The sequence below is a fragment of the Macaca thibetana genome, chromosome 8 (genome assembly GCF_024542745.1).
Source record: "Macaca thibetana thibetana isolate TM-01 chromosome 8, ASM2454274v1, whole genome shotgun sequence".
Lineage (NCBI taxonomy): Eukaryota > Metazoa > Chordata > Mammalia > Primates > Cercopithecidae > Macaca > Macaca thibetana.
Genome location: NC_065585.1, coordinates 32864177 through 32885811, shown reverse-complemented (window position 1 = coordinate 32885811; position 21635 = coordinate 32864177). Strand labels below are relative to the sequence as shown.

The window sequence follows — 21635 nt, the reverse complement described above, 5'->3', positions numbered from 1 at the left end:
CATTTAGTTTGGCTTGGTTTTATTTTTCTATGATTTTTGGATATAATATACTTGAACTTATATATATCTCTGTATATTAGTTCTATTTTTAAGATAAATATCTACAATAATTTCTGGATCATTTTTGAGTAGCGTAACTGTCATTAACAACAGTGTATTGTACATTTCAAAATAGCTAGAAGTGAGGACGTGAAATATTATCAACACATAGAAATAATAAATGCTTGTGGTGATGGATATCATAAATATTCTGATTTGATCATTACACATTTATGCATGTAACAAAATATCACACATGCCCCATCAATATGTAAAAATATGTATCAATAAAAAACCCTAAAACATTAAAAATTTAAATTGTTTGAAATATATTGCCATAGAATCACTCAAGATATTATCACAATACACACTTGCATTGATAGCGTAAGACTTTGCTTGTGTTCACACCTTCTCTGTAACATCATTTGCCATCATTTAAAAGAATCTGTCAAAAATGTTACTTACTTCAAATTTGCATTTCTCTATTAATTAAATTAAGTCACTTAAACACATCATTTAATATTTTTATTTTTACATGTGGTTTATCCTTCACATTCTGAAAAACTTTCAAGTTTTATTATAAAGTATTAAAGTAATATAACAACAGTAGAAAACATTTGGAATAAAAAGTAAAAATACCAATAATTTCACAAATGTGTCCTAGTATTATTTTTGTGTATTTCCTTTCATACTTTCTCCTCATCATCATTTCTCATGGTTCTAATAGAGTACATAATTTTAAATCTTATTTCTAAGTTTTATATAATGTACATTTTCTCATATTGCTTCATGGCCTATATTGTAATATATTATTGACTATGCACTATTAGATTATGTAAACCTAAAATTGCTTAAGCAACACTTTTCCTAGTGTAAGATTGTTCCAAATTATTGCTACTCATAAATAGAAATAAAAATTACATTTTCATAATTTTGTGTTTTGTTCCAAATTATTGCTACCCATAAATAGAAATAAAAAATACATTTTCATAATTTTGTGTTCTCTTTAATATTTCTATTTTTGTTAGAAAACATTCCACAAAAGTCAAGTAATAAACTGAAGCTACAGATACATCCCATGAATATTTATCATTCTATTCATTATCATTTTGAGAGCAATTTTTGTCAAATTGCTCTCCAAATACAACAATATAAATCATTTTGAAATTTTTTAAAGTTCTAGTTTTGCTGGTCCTATACCTGCACACAAGAACTTTATATTAGCATATTTAAAATAGGTAAAAAATGATACTTTAATATTTAATCATATTTTTTATTAGTAGTTCTGTTGAATTTTTTCTGTAGGTTACAGTTTTTTTTTAATTTCTGCTTTCTGTTCATATTCTTTGTCCATTTGTCTACTAAAGTCTGTTTTTGTAAGTGATTTGTATGAGCTTCATTTGTGAGAAAAATATTAATTCTATCATACTTGCTACAACTCATAGTTCTCCTTTTATCCATAATATGCATGCTAACAAAGCAGTATCAGCACCAGTCTGCATTTCGTCTATAAAATATTTTGTAGGTCAGCTGAACAAAGGACTGACTTAGATGTCACCCACACAATGTTGCATGTATAATGATGCCCACAGCATCATTAAAAAGACTTTGACTTTGGAAAATAAGTTTGAGAAATAAACAGTTTAGTCTGCCTTACTGTATTTTACTCAGCACTGTTTTCCAGCTCGTTTCCCTATATCAACTAAGTTGCAACTTTTTCTTAAGATTATTAAAACTGACCCAGTTAAAAAAAAAACTGTATTTTCTAGAATATAAATATTAAACATAATTAAAAATATTACTATAGCATAGTCAATCAAAAAACCCTCAGGAAAGTTTGATTGAGAATTGTCTTCTGTTTGCAAAAACAATATGTTTGGTACAACATCAAGTAAGTTTAAAAATATTTTGCAAGTTTAGTTTTTCCAATAAAATAATCACAAAAAGAACAGTTAAAGTCAATAAGATAATTTTCCACCAACATTTTATTTACTAGTCAATTTTGTAAAATATTTTTCTTTTTCCTTTTTATCTTTGTTTCTTTTTTTTTTTTTCTTTTCTTTTTTTTTTTTTTTTTTTTTTTTTGAAACAGAGTCTCGTTCTGTCACCTAGGCTAGAGTGCAGTGGCATAATCATTGTTCACTGCGGCCTCTGACTCCTGGACTCAGTGATCCTCCTGCCTTAGCATCTGGAGTAGCTAGGACTACAGGCATATGCCACCACACCGGGTTAATTTTTTTTTTTTTTTTGAGACGGAGTCTCGCTCTGCCGTTCAGGCTGGAGGGCAGTGGCCGGATCTCAGCTCACTGCAAGCTCCGCCTCCCGGGTTGACGCCATTCTCCTGCCTCAGCCTCCCGAGTAGCTGGGACTACAGGCGCCCGCCACCACGCCCGGCTAGTTTTTTGTATTTTTTAGTAGAGATGGCGCGGTGGCTCAAGCCTGTAATCCCAGCACTTTGGGAGGCCGAGACGGGCGGATCACGAGGTCAGGAGATCGAGACCATCCTGACTAACCGGGTTAATTTTTAAAATTTTTGTAGAGATGTGGTCTCAGGCTGGGTCCCACCCAGGCTGGTTCAAACTCTTGGCCTTAAGTGATCCTCCTGCCCCAGTGTCCCAAATTGTTGGGATTACAGGCTTGAGCCACAACTGGCTCTCTTACAAAGATTTAATTATGTTAACTCTGAGTCAGAACAATTAAAACGTTACTCAAACACCCTAGATGTTGTGAATTCTAGTAACTAACAATTGTACTCTACAATTAAAAATCTTAATCATATTTCTGTATGTTTCTATAGTTTTCCATTTCTACATACTGGAAGCTAAGACAGACATTGAGATTATATTAGGGTAAGAACAACTTATTGTTTTCTCTTGTCTCTACAACATAGGTACACTAGTCTCCCCTTATCCACTATTCTTTCCAAAGTTTCACTTAGCCATGGTCAATCATGGTTTAAAAATATATGGAAAATTCCAGAAATAATCAATCTGTATATTTTAAGTTCTAAGTAGCATGATGAAATCATATCTTCCCACATGGAAAGTGAATCATTCCTTGTCCAAGGTACCCACACTATATATGATATCCACTTGTCAGTCACCTAATATCTGCCTTGGTTATCAGATCAAAAGATCACAAGAAGGGTGAGCACAGTCCAACAAGATATTTTGAGTGAGAGACCATATTCACGTAACTCTTATTTAGTATATTGCTATAATTGTTTTATTTCAGTATTATAGTTGTTAATCTCCCACTGTGCCTAATTTATAAATAAAACTTTATTACAGGTATGTGTGAAAAATCATAGAAACACAGGATTCGGTAGTATCTGTGGTTTCAGGCACCCACTAAAAGTCTTGGAACGTATTCTCCACAGATGAGGGACTACTGTAAAAAGGAAAGAATAAATCTTTTTAACAAATACATATATTGTTTTTTAAATCTACACATTTGCTATGTTTTGAAAAATGTTTGCATATATATGACCAATGAGGGTTTTCTTTTTAATTATCAGTCATAATTATCTTACGAGATGGTGTCAGTATAACGGGAATACAACAGTTTTATTTCATAGTTGCAGGCAGAAAAAACTAGTAAGAGTAATTTTCCTAGTTGTACTCATTTGGATTTAGATACACACTAAAATCCAGTAGTTCCAAGATATTTAATTTCTGCTTGAGATTACCTTTGCACTCTGGCTGCCTTCCGGTCCAACTGCCATTAGCTAAACATTTTCTTTCTTCTGAGCCATGAAGGATATAACCAGTATCACAAGCGAAACGTACAGTACTTTTAGTTCTGAAATCACTTTCCTGTCTAGAGCCATGTCCGGGAGTGCCTGGATCGCCACATGTCCCAGTAGCATCACCTGCAATGCAGTACGGTTCAAGATAACCAATTTCCATAAACATTTATTAAGTTTATCAGTTAGGCCAAGGGCCTGGGAGGCATTTGTTTTTGTGCATGCTGGGTTTCAGCATACATGGAGTAAAATTATAATTCATATTTCTTATCTGACTCCAGTCATTAAAAAAAGTGTAAGTGAAAAAGAAAATAGTTGCAGAGCATAGTGCTTTTTTTTTTTTTAACAGTGAATTTGGAGACGTTAAATAGGTTAAGGATATTTCATAAGTTTTTCCAAAACCCAGTTAATGACCAAGCTAATGGAAAATGTATAACTGACAGTATGATGAACTCAAATGACAACAGATGTATAAAACTAAAATCTAAAAAAAAAAAAAAAAAAAAAAAAATTCAGCAATTTGCATGTTTCCTTTTCTGAATTTCTTGATTACTGATCATCTTTTGTTGTTTTTGTTAAAGTAGAACTGTGGTGTGCTAGGACATGTAAATATTACAGTACAGTTCTGTACTGTAAGGCATTCATCTTTTGATTTTGATTTTAGTGTTAAAATCTGTACTGTAAGGCATTCATCTTTTGATTTTAGTGTTAAAGATTTACTCAGTCTTTACCTAGTCTTTTTATCATTTCTTAAATAATCCTAATCAAAATTGCCATAGTGTCAATATACACTGAGAGAGAGAGAGTGAGAGAGGAAAAGAGTGAGAGAGAGAGGAAAAAAAAAAGATAGAGAGAGAAGGGTTGAAATATAAGCATTGAAATTGTTCTTTCCCTTTTTCTTTTTTATTTGCCTTGTGTGTTTGGAATCCTTCATTATATGTTCTTATTTTCATGTGATGTAAAATTAGTAACTACATAAAATTTTAAAATTAGTATTTCACTTTCAAATGTCTGTGTACAATTTTATTTCTCAATTTAGTAGCAGTTTCCTAATACATGGTGGGGTGGGGACGGGGGATAAGTCTGTGGGTTCACATGTATAAGCAGTTATCTGAGAGTTAATTTTCTATGAGTCACTCCAAGATAAGACGTTAATTCTCATAAAATCATTTTTATAGTTACATTAAAAATGATAGTTTTTCTAAATCTGTAGATTACATTTAAAGTCCCAGGCAGTCACTTCATAGGGATTAATCACTAGTTAAAAGATTTGGGGTTAATTTACCATTTCACTGCTCTTTTAACTCTAAAGTGAAAATAATGTAAAACAACTCCTAATAAGTCACCGGAATGATATCTACAGAGATAAAATAGAGTAAAGACAATAGACAATATGTAAATATAAAGAGGCAGAAAAATAAGCACAATATCTGGTTGATGGATAAAAATAAGTAGTACATCATAGATCCAAAATGTAAATGATATTTTTGAAAAAAAGCGGTAACTTAAATGTTTATCTCAGAAAAGATTTGTCAAATACTCTGTGAACAAATTATTAATTAAAATATCTTTAATATTTATGCAAAGATAACTATTGAGGTTATAAGGATTCAAAAGATATATGTCACTTATTAATACTAGGATAGATAAATATCTTTAATAAAATGAATTAGATTAATTCAATTTAAAACATTTTGAACTTTATTTTAAAATCATACCATTAAAGTAATCAATTGCTTAGAAAGTTAAACAGAACTGAACTCTGACAGAAAATCACTGATACAATATTGCCTTCTGGGGAAAATTACATGTGGTATCTGCTAAAATGGGATAGATACTTTAGCTTGAATAGTTTCACCATTTTAACGAATGAAAACGCTTCATACAGTGTAGCTTCATACAGTGTAGCATCCTAAAACCATAAATCCTTGAAATTAGCAACACAGTTCAAAACACATACTTGTAATTTATCATCTACAACATCAGTACCCCGCATTTATATAGCCTTACACATATTCCAGTAATGTATAAGCAGTGTTTCAGCTTTTTTTATGAGATTTTTCAGAGAGAAATATATTTTAAGTCTTTAGATTGTTTTGTGTATATGTTACTACTACTACTAACAATAATGTAATTTCCAACACACATTGTCCAATTTTCCAAGTGGTACCTGAACAATGAGGTTGTGATCCACTCCAATGGCCATTCAATTGGCAGGTTCTTGATGACTGGCCTAGAAGGGAACGCTTTCCTGTGCAGGAATAGTGAACAGTAGACCCAAAAGTATACTTCTCGCCAGACAGGACTGCATTAGGAGGAACGCCAGGGTGTCCACAGTCAATCACTACAATACATAATTATTGAATATAAAATTTTTTTATATCTCCTATCGAACAACCTATACCAGCATGTTTATACAATAAATCAGAAGTAAATGTTCTGCTCAAACATCTAAAGCCTCCAGAAATCAAACATCTATGTTGAAGGCAGCTTTTTAAAAATAAAGTGGGGTTTGCAGCTATAGGAGCCGTTCTGTTAACTTACTCTTTTGCGGATGAGTTTAACAGCAACTTTATAAGCTAAGTAATGATTGAGTGATTATGATAAATCTGTACATGTAAGAGTGGTGAGTATGTGTTCACATATATATGTGTATGAATTCTAACTGTATCTGTGCCTGATAAAATATGTACAAGTCAAGGAGAAGATTAATATGAATTCACTAAGTAAGGACATAGGACACCATGTGGATTCAAAGTGAAGCCATACAGAAATTACATGAAAAAAACTTTGAGAGTTAAAGAGATTCAGTGAAGATTGATCTGTGATTCACTATTTAATATATAGTCTAGAATCATTACAAGTCAGTAATGAATAAATTATGCTGTATAAAGACAATACTCAGTGGCTTATAAACTAAAACACTGCTAGGCATAGCAGAATTAAAAGTCAATACATGAAAGAGTATTATTTATGAGTGATAGGTAGTTTCAGAATTTAACGTATGTCCCCTGTTAGTTGTACTCAGAAAAATACTGAGTGTCACATATCTCTAGAGTATCAAACAGCACGTGAGGACATAAAAACTTAATAAAACCTTTCAGTATATAATACTGTACCACTGAGAGCTACAGGAAATGATAAAGCAAAAAGCATATGAGAGCTCAGAACACTTGAAGAACTTCAGGTTTACATGTCCTATGAAAATATTTTTAACTTTAATGTGGTAGCTACATAAGAATAAGTAAGTAAATTATTCAAATAATTAGACCAGTTAACACAAATAAGTCAAATGAATTTTAACCAGCAGGCCAAATTACTGAACTATATGCATAGAATCTGAACTTTTATAGACACAGCAAAAAGTGTTGTTTCTTCTTTAGTACATGAATGCTGTCACAAAATGTTCATAAAAGTCCACCCATGAACATAAAAAATCCTCTAAATGAAACATAATCGTAAAATAATTTTATAATTTAGCAATTTACTAAAACCAAAAATTACTTGCCAAAAATAAATGGTTTCTTCACACGCTATTCATTCAGTCTATGAAATTGTTCTTCTCTTCCCTGTCAAGTCCAAGACTCACCAACCATTTGAGATTTAGTTCAATTTGAGACCTATCAATTGACTGAATTGCTAGAATTTATGTTCACTCCTCTATGCCTTCACAGAAGTTTGATTTATATCTGCTAAATTATTTTTCTCACTACGTGTGTTACTTGTAAGCATTTTGGCCATAATTAATTTTATATACATTCTACAACTCCTATTATAACATATAACAAAATGCACTTATTAGATATTCACTGACTAGAAAGATGTTGCATATTAACAATTATTGCATTAACAAGTATATATGTCTCTATATGACAAACATTTAAGATCAATAAGTTTTAAGTAACACCTTTGTGTAAATCTTCATGTATTCTGAATCCATGATGGATGTTTAAGACTAATTTTGCTTTAAATGAAATATTAAATATTAGTACAGAATAAAAGTATAGTTGCCTCTTACAGATGATAATATTGTAAAGTAGTAAATATGACTATATTTCATATTTTATCTGCTCCAAAGTGCAAAATCAAAGAATGATAGATAAATATTTATCACATTAATTTTAAGAAAATTATGCTTGCACACTGAATTTACAAAATATAGAAAAGTATAATTTCGAAACAGCAAAACAATAAAATCAATATGCTTCTCTATGACATATATCTTTAGGTAGTTTTATAAAAACAATAAACATCCGTATGGTTTCCATGACATGTTCTCAAGAAACAATTCACATTATCTACTTACTGATACATTCTGGTAAAGGTTTGTCCCATTGTCCATTTGGTTGACATATCAAAACTGAAGATCCAAATAAAAAATATCCAGGATTGCAGTCATAGAATACCACAGTGCCATAAGTAAAATTTCCATGTTCTATTTTACTTTCTCTCTTAGAATTGGCTGGAATTCCAGGATCAGAACAGTTGACCACTAAACAAATGACAAATTTTGAAACGTACGTTTGCAATAATATACATATACCTATATAGATTTATATTAGAAATGTAAATACTTAGTTTCAAAAGTAAATTTATTCAAACAACCAGATTCCAAAAATAAAATTAATCCCATGGATTATCTAGAAAATGTACTGAAATTTATGTAGTAGGAAATACAGAAGAAAGAAAAAAATTTGGCAACAGTTAGGAAAATAGCAACTTTGTAAGTATTGTACTGAGTACGAATTTAAAAAATGATATCTTTTAAGCTATAGTTGAACTGTAAGAAAACAACATGCAGGAAAATGATAATTTGGTTGTATTTTTTCAGAAAATATGAAATATACTTATTTGCAAACTGGAAAAACATCAAAGAGTTCTCCTTAATCTGTTTCTATAGATTAAAAAATGAATAAAGCCTCAATACAGGACTAATGACAATCCAGGCCCATATATAGTTTTCAGAAAAATAAAAAGAAAATAAATGCCAAAGGTAAATTCCACTAATTATGAAGCAAATTGCAAGTAAAAATAATCTCAATTACGTTTTATATGCAGTCACAAAATAGATACAAATAAGAAAGTTAGAAATTAACTCTACCACTTTTAACTTTTAAAAATATGTAATAAATTTAGAAAAAGGAAAGCATTGTTAATGAGATGACATCAGTATTAAAGCTTTTTGTTTTATTAGATAAAAACTTTTTGCTATTCTGCTTAAGCTGTTTTAAATGTATCACTGATGTTTATGTGAACATTATTACCATGTCCCAAATGGGAATATACTTAGACATTTACCTTTGCACACAGGTGGAGGATGGCTCCACTGTCTGTTGGCCTGGCACTGTGCCTTTGTTGGCCCTTGCATAAGATATCCAATATTGCATGAGAATGTTACCACATCATTAAAGTTGAACCCATTTCCACTTGTTCTTCCATAAATTGGACTACCAGGGTGACCACAGCTAACAGCTAATATGATGTGGTGGGAGGACAGGGAAGGAAACACAGAAAAAAAATAGTTATCAGTTATTGCATTATTGATTATACTTAATCCTTTCAAACAAAGTAGAAAGAAGACTACTTTTATCTGGAAATATATGGAAAGTACATTTACTAACGTAAATGAACAAAGTAGAATGTCAAAATAGTCTAACAGCATTATTATATTAGTAAATAGATAATTATTTAAAATTGTGATAATTTTATGCAAGTGGTACATAGGTATTTTAAGTTTCATGGTACCTATTTCATCCTTTCTCTCTACATTTTTGGGGAGGCAAAGAGCAGAGCATTGAAATGCAAAGAAATCTGGGGAATAATTAAAGTTCATGTCCATAACCAATAGCAGAAAAGAACAAAACTGGCCAGGTGTGGTGATTCATGCCTATAATCCCAGTGCTTTTGGAGGCTGGGGTGGGAGGATTGCTTGAGGAGAAGAGTTAAGACTGTAGTGAGCATGATCATAGCTATGTACATATATCATAGTGAGCTATGATCATGCCACTGCACTCCAGACTGGATGACAGAATGAGATCTTGTGCTTAAAAAAACAAAGTTAAAAAATAGAAAAGAACAAAACTGAACCAGTTTTCCTTGTCTAGTTAATAATTGAGGATATTTAAAGGCAGTTTTTTGCATTTAATTTTGAAATAGTTCTTTTAATATTATTTATACAACCAATTTTTATGAATGATATATTGATAAAGCAAATGTGTGCTTGCGAAGTAAATTAATGTGACTACATAATGTAGAAAATAGAAAATGATACACAAAGGCTGCATTAGGATTTTCGTTAATATTTTGAGACATATTCTCAAAATATTCTCTAAAACAATCAATCTTACTGGTTTCTTTCCTTCATCATTGATACTTGATAATATAATTTTTCTTGGAAATAATATTCTTAATTAGATAAATTATTTAGGTTCTTTTAATGCTGTGTCCCACTATAAATTTTACATAGTGCTGGCTTTCCCTGAACACTATTTCTATGAACTGTTTTATTGCATTATCTCACTCTATTAATCAGAGCAAATTCAGTAATAGTGCTTCCTAATTGGGCACAGGAAACGACCACAGTCACTTTTAGTACTTAGGAAATGACCCAAGAACGATTATTTTTCAGCTGTATTGTTAATGTCAACCTACTCATTTGGAAATTTAACTGCATCTTATTCTTGTTTAAAATTATCCATAAAGAAACCAGCTTTACCCTAAGGGCCAATTCTCATTTATAGCCTCAATTATTCAACAAGAAAAACAGTGGTATTAATTGACTATGCTTGAATATAAATGAAAAAGAACATATCTAGAGTAGACACAAGCAGGATATTGCTGTCTTTAAATCACCAGACAATCAATCTGTATGTGGGGGTGTATGGGTGTGTCTTAGGAAAGTGACTTTCATTGTTAACTAGATATTCTATTATCCTATGATCATAACCATGAAACTTGAATTTCTATACATTTCTGTGGATTGGATCAAAACAGTATAATGACTGAATTTATAAGTATAGATGCAATTGGTCACAGATTAAATGAAATATTTCCTGTGAACGCATACTAAAAGTCCTATGTATTGTTTATCTGACACTTCCAAAATCTTTATCCTATGATCCTGTTATAATTACAACATATTTACAGTACTTATTTACCGATAATAATTTTAATATAAATGTCAGTATCTGGAGATGGAAATTATCAGGAGAAAAATATAAGAAAAATGTAGTTGACTTTAAGATCCAAAGTAGGATAGATTGTGATCTGAAACACTAAATACTTCTGGGGATTCTGAGATGTACTACAGTTATCATTATTCAGCTCTATTTTTATTTTCATGATATAGCAGTCATAATAAGTGCACAATGGCCAAATTCACAACGTACATATAGGAAGAGATCCATTAAAACCACAAAGCACAGCAGGTATACTTAAGAAATTATAATAAAAAGATATTATTTCAAAATATACTTTATTCTTCATGTGTGAATTCATATCTAATTACCCTAAAAGATCACATGGATATATGTTGAACTGGTGAGATCTTTTTAAAATAATTCTAAAATTACATATATTCATATGTTTTGTACAAATTTTAAAATACTGTAAACAGTGCTTTAAAATAAATTTTTATTTATTTTTTTTCTTATCTGCTTTTTTAAAAAATTATTTCAATAGTTTTTGAGGAACGGGTGGTGTTTAGTTGCATGGATAAGTTCTTTAGTGTGACTTCTGAGATTTTGGTGTACCCATCACCTGAGCAGTGTACACTGTAACCAATGTGTAATCTCTTATCCATCACTCTCCTCCCACTTTCTCCCTAGTCCCCAGAGTTCATTATATCATTCACATGCCTTTGCATCCTCATAATTTTTAATTTTTTTCAGACAAAATATAACTATGTTACATATGTGTAATGTTGATATATTTAAAAATGCAATGCATTTTGAGATTAAAAGATGACATAATGATAAACATCTTCAAGCACACACTCTCTTTATAAGGGAATTAGGACCCAGAGAGATTAAACATTGCATTAGCACACATAATCATCAGAGGACCTGAAATGAGAGCAAAGGTTCTTCATGTCGTGCCTAATGATAATATTTTTCCCACTGTGCTTCATTAGTTTATAATTTTGATGTCATAGCAATAGCATCATAATTATTAGATAATATTTATCCAAAATATTTTCCACTATAAAAACTCTGTAGTATCACATCGTAGCAAACCTTGATACTGCTACACAGTGATCTCTAGAAATTTAAATCCTTATAATTACAAATGTGTTGAGAATGTATCTTCCATATAAGAATATTAATTTATCAATATCATACATTTATATTAAATATGAGAAGAGCTAAATTTAATTTATTGTCTTCCTGATAAAATATAACTGAAATTCTCTTGAACACTTTCCACTTTAAAGGTTTTTTGCATAGCAGTATCAAATTGGATTGTGGAAATTTACTTTATATTGATATATATAACAACATAATATATATATTCATCTTGCCTAACCAAAACTAGAATTGTTCCAAAGACCAGAGGTTTCTAATTGCTTTTGCCATGCTTACTTACGCACACAGGATGGGAGTTGACCAGACCAATTGTGATCCTGTTGGCATATCCTCACTGAAGAACCAATCAATCGAAAACCAGGATTACATTGATATACAACTGTGTCTCTATATCCATAATTTTCTCCAATGACTTGACCATTCACAATCAGTTCTGGAGTTCCACAATGACCCGCTGAAATGGGTTATGAAGCAATATTTTTAATACTGTGATTTGTTTTATTTGTATATTTATATACATGTGTAACATTAGTAAACTTTTAAAGATGACTTCAAAGCAAGTCACAAATAATTCAATTATATCTCTATGACATAAAGGTAACTATTGAATACTTAGCCAAACAACAAATATATGGAAATTAAAAGAAGACACATGTCTAGTGACACTTGGGTCTTGAAGAAATTATAAAATATCTCAAGGTGTAAAAATGAAAATATAGGCTGGGCGCCGTGGCTCACGCCTGTAATCCCAGCACTTTGGGAGGCCCCGCGGGCAGATCACGAGGTCAGGAGATGGAGACCATCCTGGCTAATGTGGTGAAACCTCGTCTCTACTAAAAATGCAAAAAAAAAAAAATAGCCAGGTGTGGTGGCGGGCGCCTGTAGTCCCAGCTACTCAGGAGGCCGAGTCAGGAGAATGGCGTGAACCCGGGAGGCGGAGCTTGCAGTGAGCCGAGGTCGCGCCACTGCACTCCAGCCTGGGCGACTGAGCCTCCATTTCAAAATGAAAATTTTTTTCATTTTCTCATTTTTTTGGAATGAGACTCCATTTCAAAAAAAATAAAATAAAATAAAAATAAAAAATATATATACACATATAAATTTGAAGGTACAGATAAAACATTACTTATTAAAGAAATTTATAAGTTTCAGTGATTTTAGTAGAAGGAATAGAGATATATAAGCAATGACGTAAAACATGTTAAGAAGAAGCAGCAAGGAGCAAAATGACGTAAAAATAAAGCCAAAGTAAGTAGACAGAAGTAAATATTTAAGATAATTACAAACAACAGAGAACATTAACTAAGGTAAAATTTCTTTCTCTAAAAATAAGCAACACAATTATTAAACTCTTAGCTAACCCTATTAACACCAAAATGGAGAGAATAAAATTGTCAATAACAGGAATGAATGAAGTGATATCACTATAAACCCTCAAGAAATTGAAAGAATAAGGGAATGCTAAAAACAGCTTTATGCCAATACATTTTAACACTTCAGAAAAAATGAAAACGTTCTGTGAAAATTATAACTTGCCCCAAAACTAACACAAGATAAAAATAGAAAACTATTAATAGCTTTTATCTATTAAAATACTTGAACAAAACTCTTCCCACAGATTTTTTTTTTCTGGGAAATTCAAGCTTTTAAGGGGGAAAATAAGTGTTATGTAAACTCTTTTAGAAAACAGAAAAGAAAAAAAAAATCACCTTTTAACTTATTTTATGAAGTAACCATTAACCCCATCAGTAAAGCCTGAAAAAAAAAAAAAAATTAAAAGGACCAAAGTCCTTAAATAATTATAAAGGACCAAAGTACTTCATAAACAGAGATACAAATCTCCTTAACAAAATTTTATAAAATCAGTCTAGTGACATATAAATGATAATACATAATGACTATCTGGGATTTACCCAGAAATGAAATTTGGCTAAATATGAAAAATTAACCACTGTAATTTTGACATAATAAAAGAGAAAAATTCTATGTAATTATTTCAATCGACGTAGAAAAAGCATATAGGAAAATGCAGTGCCTATTCATGATAAAAAAAAAAAAATGGCAACAAATTAGGAATATAGGAAACATTCTTAACCCAATAAAGACATTGTTTAAAAAAAAAAAAAAAAAAAAAAAAAAAAAAAAAAACCTCCAGTGCAATACTTTAATAAAAAGAAGAAAAACAGCATAATGTTGGGAAACAAAATAGTGAAACTATTCTATACTCAGGTAATGTTTAGAAAATTGTATTTTTAAAATAAACTAGTAAGTGAATTTAGAAAGGTTGTAGAATATTAGATAAATATTTTGAATAATTGTATTTTATATGCTAACAGCAAACAATTGGAGAATGTAATTTAGATAAACAACTTTAGTTGGGCACAGTGGCTTATTACTATAATTCCAGCACTTTGGGAGTCTGAAGCAGGAGGATCATTTGAGGTCACAATTTCAAGACCAGCCTGGGCAACATAGCAAGACCCTATCTAAAAAATAAAAAAAAGAAAAATTTTACTTTTTACTTATAATAGTAAAACATTCTGGGGAATAAATTTAGCAATAGCACATTCTATGCTAAAAATACAAAATGTTGCTATTAAAAAAAAAAAAAAGTAAAGACCCAAACAAATGTACTATGTTCATGGATCAGAAGACTCAATGTTTTTAGATGCCAATTTACCCCAAACTGATGTATGGATTCAATCCCGCCAGAATTTCTTTGTAGAGTTTGATAAACTAATTCTAAGATTTATATTGAAACTGAAAAGAGTTATGGTATCCAAAGTGATTTTGAAAATTATGAACAAATTTAGAGGATTTACATACATCATTTCAATAATTATTATCAAGTTTTTTCAACAAATAGTGCAAGATACAAGGAGCAAGTAAAAAAGCCCCTCAATGCTACTACATAACACATGCAAATTAAAAATAATATTGGCGATACAAAAGTTAAAGCTAAAACTATAAAGCTTCTAGTATAAAGAGAAAGTAAAACAAACAGACTTTACCAAACTTGAAAATGTGTGTTGTCAAAAGATGCTATTAAAAAATGAATAGGCAAGTCACAGAATAAGATAAATTACTTATAAAACACATAATGATGAAGGGCTTGTAACAAGAATATGTACAGAACTCCTACAATTCATAGTAAAAAGGCAAGTTAATATAAGATACTTTACCATTTCACAAAGGAAAATTTACAAATAGCCAATAAGCCTATGAAAAGCTGTGCTTAACGTTAGTATTCACTAAGACAAAAAAATACTAAAATACCATAGGATACCTTTATGCATCCCACAGAATGGATAGAATGAAAAAGTTGGCTACATCACATGCTGGAGAGAATGGGAGACAATTAGAACTCTCCCACATGTATTCTATTCCTGAGTATTCAAGAGAAATGAATGCATATGTCCAGAAAAAGACTTTTACATGAGCATTCATAGCAGCTTTATTCATAATAGAAAAAAAACTGGACATAGCTCATACATCCATCAAAAACAAAATGGCTGAAGTGTGGCGTATTTGTACAATGGAATCCTATTGAGCAACAAAAGGAACAAATTACAGATATGCACAACAGCATAGAGGAAAGAGAATAAAAGAAGCCTTATACAAAACAGGGCACAATTTGCAAAACAATTTAATTAATGTCTAGAACAGGGAAAACTAATATATGGTGAAAATATCAAAATAGTTACTGCCTCAGGTTAAGGAGGAGGAGAGTTGCACAGTGACCATGAAGGGGCATAAGAAAACTTTCTGAGGTAATGACAATATTCTATGTCTTTACAGTGGTTTAGTTACATGCATGTATACATTTATCAAAACTAATCTAACTGAATTTAAGGTCTATGTACTTTACTATATATAAATTTTGCCAGAGTTAAAAAAAAAAAAAACAACAACTTTGAACAAATATTGAACTCTAGCTAATGGTATGCATGCTTAAATACCTGGCAACAAAGTATACTGATGTTTACAAGTTATTTCAAAATTCATCAAAAAATAAATTAATGGATTGATGGAGGCCTAGAAATATGGATAGATATATGATAAGCAAATAAGAAAAAATATTCATTGTAGAATTAGGTGGTAGGCATATGGGTGTTCACTGTCAATTCCTTTAATTGAAAACTTCATAATAAAATATTAGGGAGGCAGGAATAAATGCACTGTACTTAGAGAAACAATAAGCACATTCTCATGGCCATTCTAAGCTAAAAGTGTCTGGGGTTACACAAACTAGTTGAGAAGAATGGATCCCTACGCTCAATTTACAGTGTACTATTCTAGGATTTACTTGTCTGGTAACTATAGTTTCCTCTTACCAACATCCTTTTGCATTTCATTGCATATCAACACTATATTCTCTACAATGGATGATCTTGTCTTCTTAGACTAAGAGGCAATATTTTCTTATAAATATTCTTGTTATGCCCTGTCTTTCCAGAGAACAGAATCAAGATTCTAAGTAGGAGAATAAAACCACATAGTATATACAATATTAAATAATATATAATACATAGTAACAATTCATGAGAGCATATAGCCATAAAATATAGTATTTTCAAATTTATATGTATATTTTAAATACTTTTAAAATTTAGTTTTATTTTAATTATATTTTAAATATAGTTCATTTTAAATATTTTAATATATCTTTAAATATTTTAAACATAGTATTTAAATTATATATCATTTAAATATAGTATTTAAAATATATATTTATTTATAAATGTATACTTATTTAAAGATACATGTAATATATAATTTAAATACTGAAGAGTATGTATAAATATATATTTATTTATGTATAACTATATATAAATTTAAAAATTTATATGTAAACTAAGTTTACCTAAAAATGCATAAGTAAACTAAGTAATCTGTAATTAAAATTAGTACAACCAAAATCAGTTTAAAAACTATTAAAATTTTTTAGTTTTTTGAGTTTGTATTTGATTATATAATCACATATTAATACATAATCATTTAACTCATTAACTATTTTCTGTTTTTTTCAATAGTCATTGCAGAAAATAAGTGGCCTCATCCATCTGCCCAATCTTGACCAGTGGGAGACACCATGACTCCTAGCCTCACTGCTCTGCTCTGTCTAGGTGAGACTTAAAGAGGAAGAGGAAAGACCCTAGTCTGAGAGGAACTCCATCTCATAGCCAGGGCCTGGTGCATTAACGACCCCAGGGGCTCAGGAGTTCCCTGTGTATATTCAAGTATGTGTGTTCTTATAAAGAAATTGTTTCTGGGCTTCCAAGTACAACTACTAACAAATGTGCCTGAGAAGGGGAAAAAAGACACTTTAACCAAAACTTGTAACTATGCCATTTGAAATTTCAAATAATGATTATATTTCTATGAATATTTTCAAGCTTATTAGCCACACAATATGTAAGTATAGACTTTTCTGCCATGTGTCATATTCTTAAACAGTAACATTTTAAAGACAAAAACACTGACAAATTTTGCAGTACTCTATTCATGATAATCAGCAATTTTTAAATTAGTAAACAAAAAGATCTTGCCTTGCTTCCAACAGATAAGTGAATAATTATTAGAAAAAATTTCATTATTACCTAATTTAATATTTGCTTTCAGATCTTGAAATAATTTTAGAGAAAATAAAGCATAAATAGCATAAAGCATACTATTCTTAATATTAGATAAATTGTTGAAATCTTTGAAAAAGGAGACAAAGCATTCAAAAGAGGCAAGGTAAGAAGAATGAACTAGTTCAGTTTCTTTAACTGAAGATTTTTTATAATAAATTCAGGGAATTCTAAGGGGAAAACATCCTAATTGTCTAAAATCAGGTTCAAAAAATATATTTTTAAAATTTTAATAGAAATTAGTTTTACGCATGTTGAAATCTTATGAAATAAAAAGGGAGAAAGGTGCTTAAATGTAGACATTACATTGTTTATCTTCTTCAGTCATTACCTTAAGCAAATATGTGAAAGGAGAATTGACTATGGTTTAGAATGAGTTAATAGCTACAGGGATTAACCCAGCTGAGTAAGCAGGCATACAATTTTCAGCAATTAGTTTTCACCATTATATTTTCACCATGACTGGAAGAAAATGTGTCTCTCCTTAGATTTCACTAGGAATGCTATCTGATTATTCTGTTTAGTAGCTTTTCTATCATGAGCCATTTTTAAAGATAAGTATTTTCTGGTTTTTAACATCCTTACTGAATGAATATAAATTAGTATCTCATATTAGGGAAAAAGAGATGCCTCCTTTCAAGGGTGAGGGGCAGGGGGAAGTTTGGTAAAAACAAATTAAAAATCTGTACCTAGGCATCTGGTTTCAGATCCACTCCAAAGACCTGAGGAAAGGCATTCCCTTACAGCAGAGCCCACAAGCATGAATCCCAAGTCGCAGGTAAAGATAGCTGTTGAGCCATATGAAGTTTGAGTTCCAATCTTATTTCCATTTGGAGGTGTAGGTAGTTCTCCACAGGAAATAACTTTAAAATGATAAATAAATAAAAACCCTTAAAGATATAGTCAAGCTGCACTTATAACAAAACTATGCTTTGAACATTTTGAGCTTCCTATGATTTGATGTATTTACAAAGGAAACTGGTATTTGTAAAACATGTTTGAATCAGTGTGAAAGTATGGAGAAAAGAGATGACATAATGTAAAATTTATCCTCTTTAAGTTTCCATAGAACCTTCTAAGTAACAGAGATATAAAGTTTTTTTTTTTTTTTTTGCTTGTTTGTTTTTGCTTTTGCTTTTGTTTTTTGCATTTTTCTTTTAGTCAACCTGGCTATAGTGGACGAAAAACATCACAAGTTTAAAGAGATGATAATTCATTAATCTAAAATCTTTCTCTGACTTATCAAGTAACTTTGGGCAAGCCCTTTGACTTACCTGAGCCAAAGTTTCTTCATATCTAAACCAACATTAAAATAATAATTACAATATAATTTTTGTCAAGAACTCTGTAGTTTGAGTTTTACATGTAAAGTATTTGATTTTCATGACATCCATTAGATATAATTCATCTTTTTTTTGTAAGTTATAAAAAATTGAAGAAAATAAATTTAACAGGCTTGCCAGGTCATATAGCATCTCTTATGACTTCTTCACATTTGAAGACCACAAATTTTTATGTCATTCTAGCATAAAAACAAAACAGATCATGTTCATTGGGCACATATTATATATTTGGTGCTATTATTAGTGTTTTCATTTGTGTAATGCTCAAAAAAACTGTCTAGGCTTTCAGTATTAAGTTTTAGATAGCTGTCAGGTAGAGAATTAGAAAACTTGCAAACTTTCAAGAGTTGCATATCAAATTTAAAATGTACTAAAGGTTTTGAGCTTATCCCCCCAAAAAATCATTTGAGGTGGATATTAATATTATGATATACTAATATTATTATTAATTCTAATATTTATATATTTTCATTTTAAAGATGATTAAATGGAAGACTGGAGAAAAAATACTATTCTTTTATTTTTCTCAACCAATTGCAATTCCTAAATCCCTTGCCATTCCCTCATTCTTACCTGTAGGCAGTAATCCAATCTTACTTATCATTTAAACCATTCTACATAATAAAGAATCTAACACAATAGAACGAGACAAACATTTGTTGAAAGCTGATTAAATTAGTGTTTCTGTTGTAGATAATAATTACCTAGCTCTGAAATATTCCTATCCACGTGCCCTTTAAAAACAAATTATTCTTTTTAAACAATAATTTGGAAAAACAAGGAGTCTGCAGTCAGAGAAAACTTGGAGGACTAATACAAAAATTTAGAAATACAGCCTGTGTGCAGTGGATCATGCCTATAATCTCAGCACTTTGGAAGGCTGAGGAGGGCAGATCACTTAAGGTCAGGAGTTCCAGACCAGCCTGGCCAACATGGTGAAACCCCGTCTCTACTGAAAATACAGAAAAAAAATAGCCAGGCGTGGTGGTGGGCATCTGTAATCACAGCTACTGCAGAGGCTGACAGAATTGCTTGAACCTGGGAGGCAGAGGTTGCAGTGAGCCAAAATCGTGCCACTGCACTTCAGCCTGGGAAACACAGCAAGACTCTTTCTCGAAAAAAAGAACAAAAAATAGAAATACAGATGATGGCATACTTTTATAATATTAAATATAATTTTGAAATATATTTCAATACTTTAATTCATTAATATGATTATCTTGGAACACAGGGCAACCAAAAAATTCTATACTGATATAAAGATTCAAAAAATAAATTTCAAATCAGTGAATATTCATAAATAAAATAATATCAGATACTTGTGTACTTATTACACATAACATAGTTGTCTGCTATGTTAAACTTCTTAATCATAATAACCCTATGTAGACTTTTGACCTCTCTATTAGTTTGTTTATAAATCATGGGTCTCTAAACAACATACACCATAGAGTTGTGTTAGACACTAATTAAAAGGCTGAATTTTCACCTAGCATATTTCTTGAATCAAAATAGACAATAAATAAAAGTAAGAAAGGGAGTTCAAGGTATTTCACCTGAATATCCTATGTTCTGTTAGCTTATGTATATTAGATATTGGCCATTTATATTATTAAAATGTATGGAAATAAAATGCCTTAACTGCTCAATTTGATTCAATAGTATTTACTGAGGATGTGGTTATAGCTGGTATTTCAATTGTGTCATACCATTAAATGTTTGCAGTAACTCTACACAACAAGTGTCATAATTTTCTAGTTTTAAGATTTTCTAGTTTTAGAATTTGGAATCAGAGAAAATAAACATGATATAACATGATAAAAAGTCAAGGGTTTTAGTCAGACTACTTGGTCAAATATCATTTCTCTATCATTTATAAGCTCCATGACTTTAATAGAATGATTACATCTGGGGCAAAGGGGTTTTTTTTTTTTTTTTTTTTTTTAAACCAAATGAGGATAAAACATGTAAAGGACTAAAAGCAGTGTCTGTCAAGTAGTAAGTAAACAGCACTTCATTGTTAAAGTAGGTAATAGATCTACAAACACTAGATTTCTTAATCGAAAGCCTATGCTTTTCTATTTGCTAGAAAAGCGTTTACTAATACATAGAAACATAGCTAGAAAATTTAAAAATGTAATGAGAATAAATGGCCATATTAGTAACGTCATCTAATTATTGATCTAGTGTGTTTGTAAAAGGAACTGATTCAAACAATTTGATAACCAAACATAGCTTATGAAATAAGTTTAGCAAAGTGTATACTTACTTTGGCAATATGGTCTTTCATTTCTCCAACTCCAAGTACCATTAGGAAGACATTCGATGGAAGCAGGACCTAGTCCATGATAACCAGGGTCACAGCTGAAAACTACCTTCGTTTTGTATTCATAATGGGAGCCATTCACAATTCGCCATCTTCCATGTTCCAAGGTAAAGGAATTGATGCTTGGACATGTAACAACTATACAAAAACCAAAGGGTATAAGTGCTAACAAATCACTATATCTTAACATCTATGCCATTCTTTACATCTCCACTGCCTTAATTCGCTTACTATTGCATTATACAA

General features: G+C 30.7%; 1 protein-coding gene across 5 annotated transcripts in view; it reads right to left on the bottom strand.

Moving 5' to 3' along the window:
* Window positions 1-21635, bottom strand: part of CSMD3 (CUB and Sushi multiple domains 3) — a 1234985-nt gene that overhangs the window by 54879 nt on the left and 1158471 nt on the right. For all 5 annotated transcript variants that reach the window (XM_050802135.1, XM_050802136.1, XM_050802137.1 and 2 more), the window contains 7 exons: window positions 21333-21527; window positions 18410-18583; window positions 12368-12541; window positions 9083-9256; window positions 8091-8276; window positions 5955-6128; window positions 3728-3910 (listed from right to left, as the gene is read on the bottom strand). In XM_050802135.1, coding sequence (XP_050658092.1) covers window positions 3728-3910; window positions 5955-6128; window positions 8091-8276; window positions 9083-9256; window positions 12368-12541; window positions 18410-18583; window positions 21333-21527 — 1260 coding nt within the window. The remainder of the gene's footprint in view (window positions 1-3727; window positions 3911-5954; window positions 6129-8090; window positions 8277-9082; window positions 9257-12367; window positions 12542-18409; window positions 18584-21332; window positions 21528-21635) is intronic.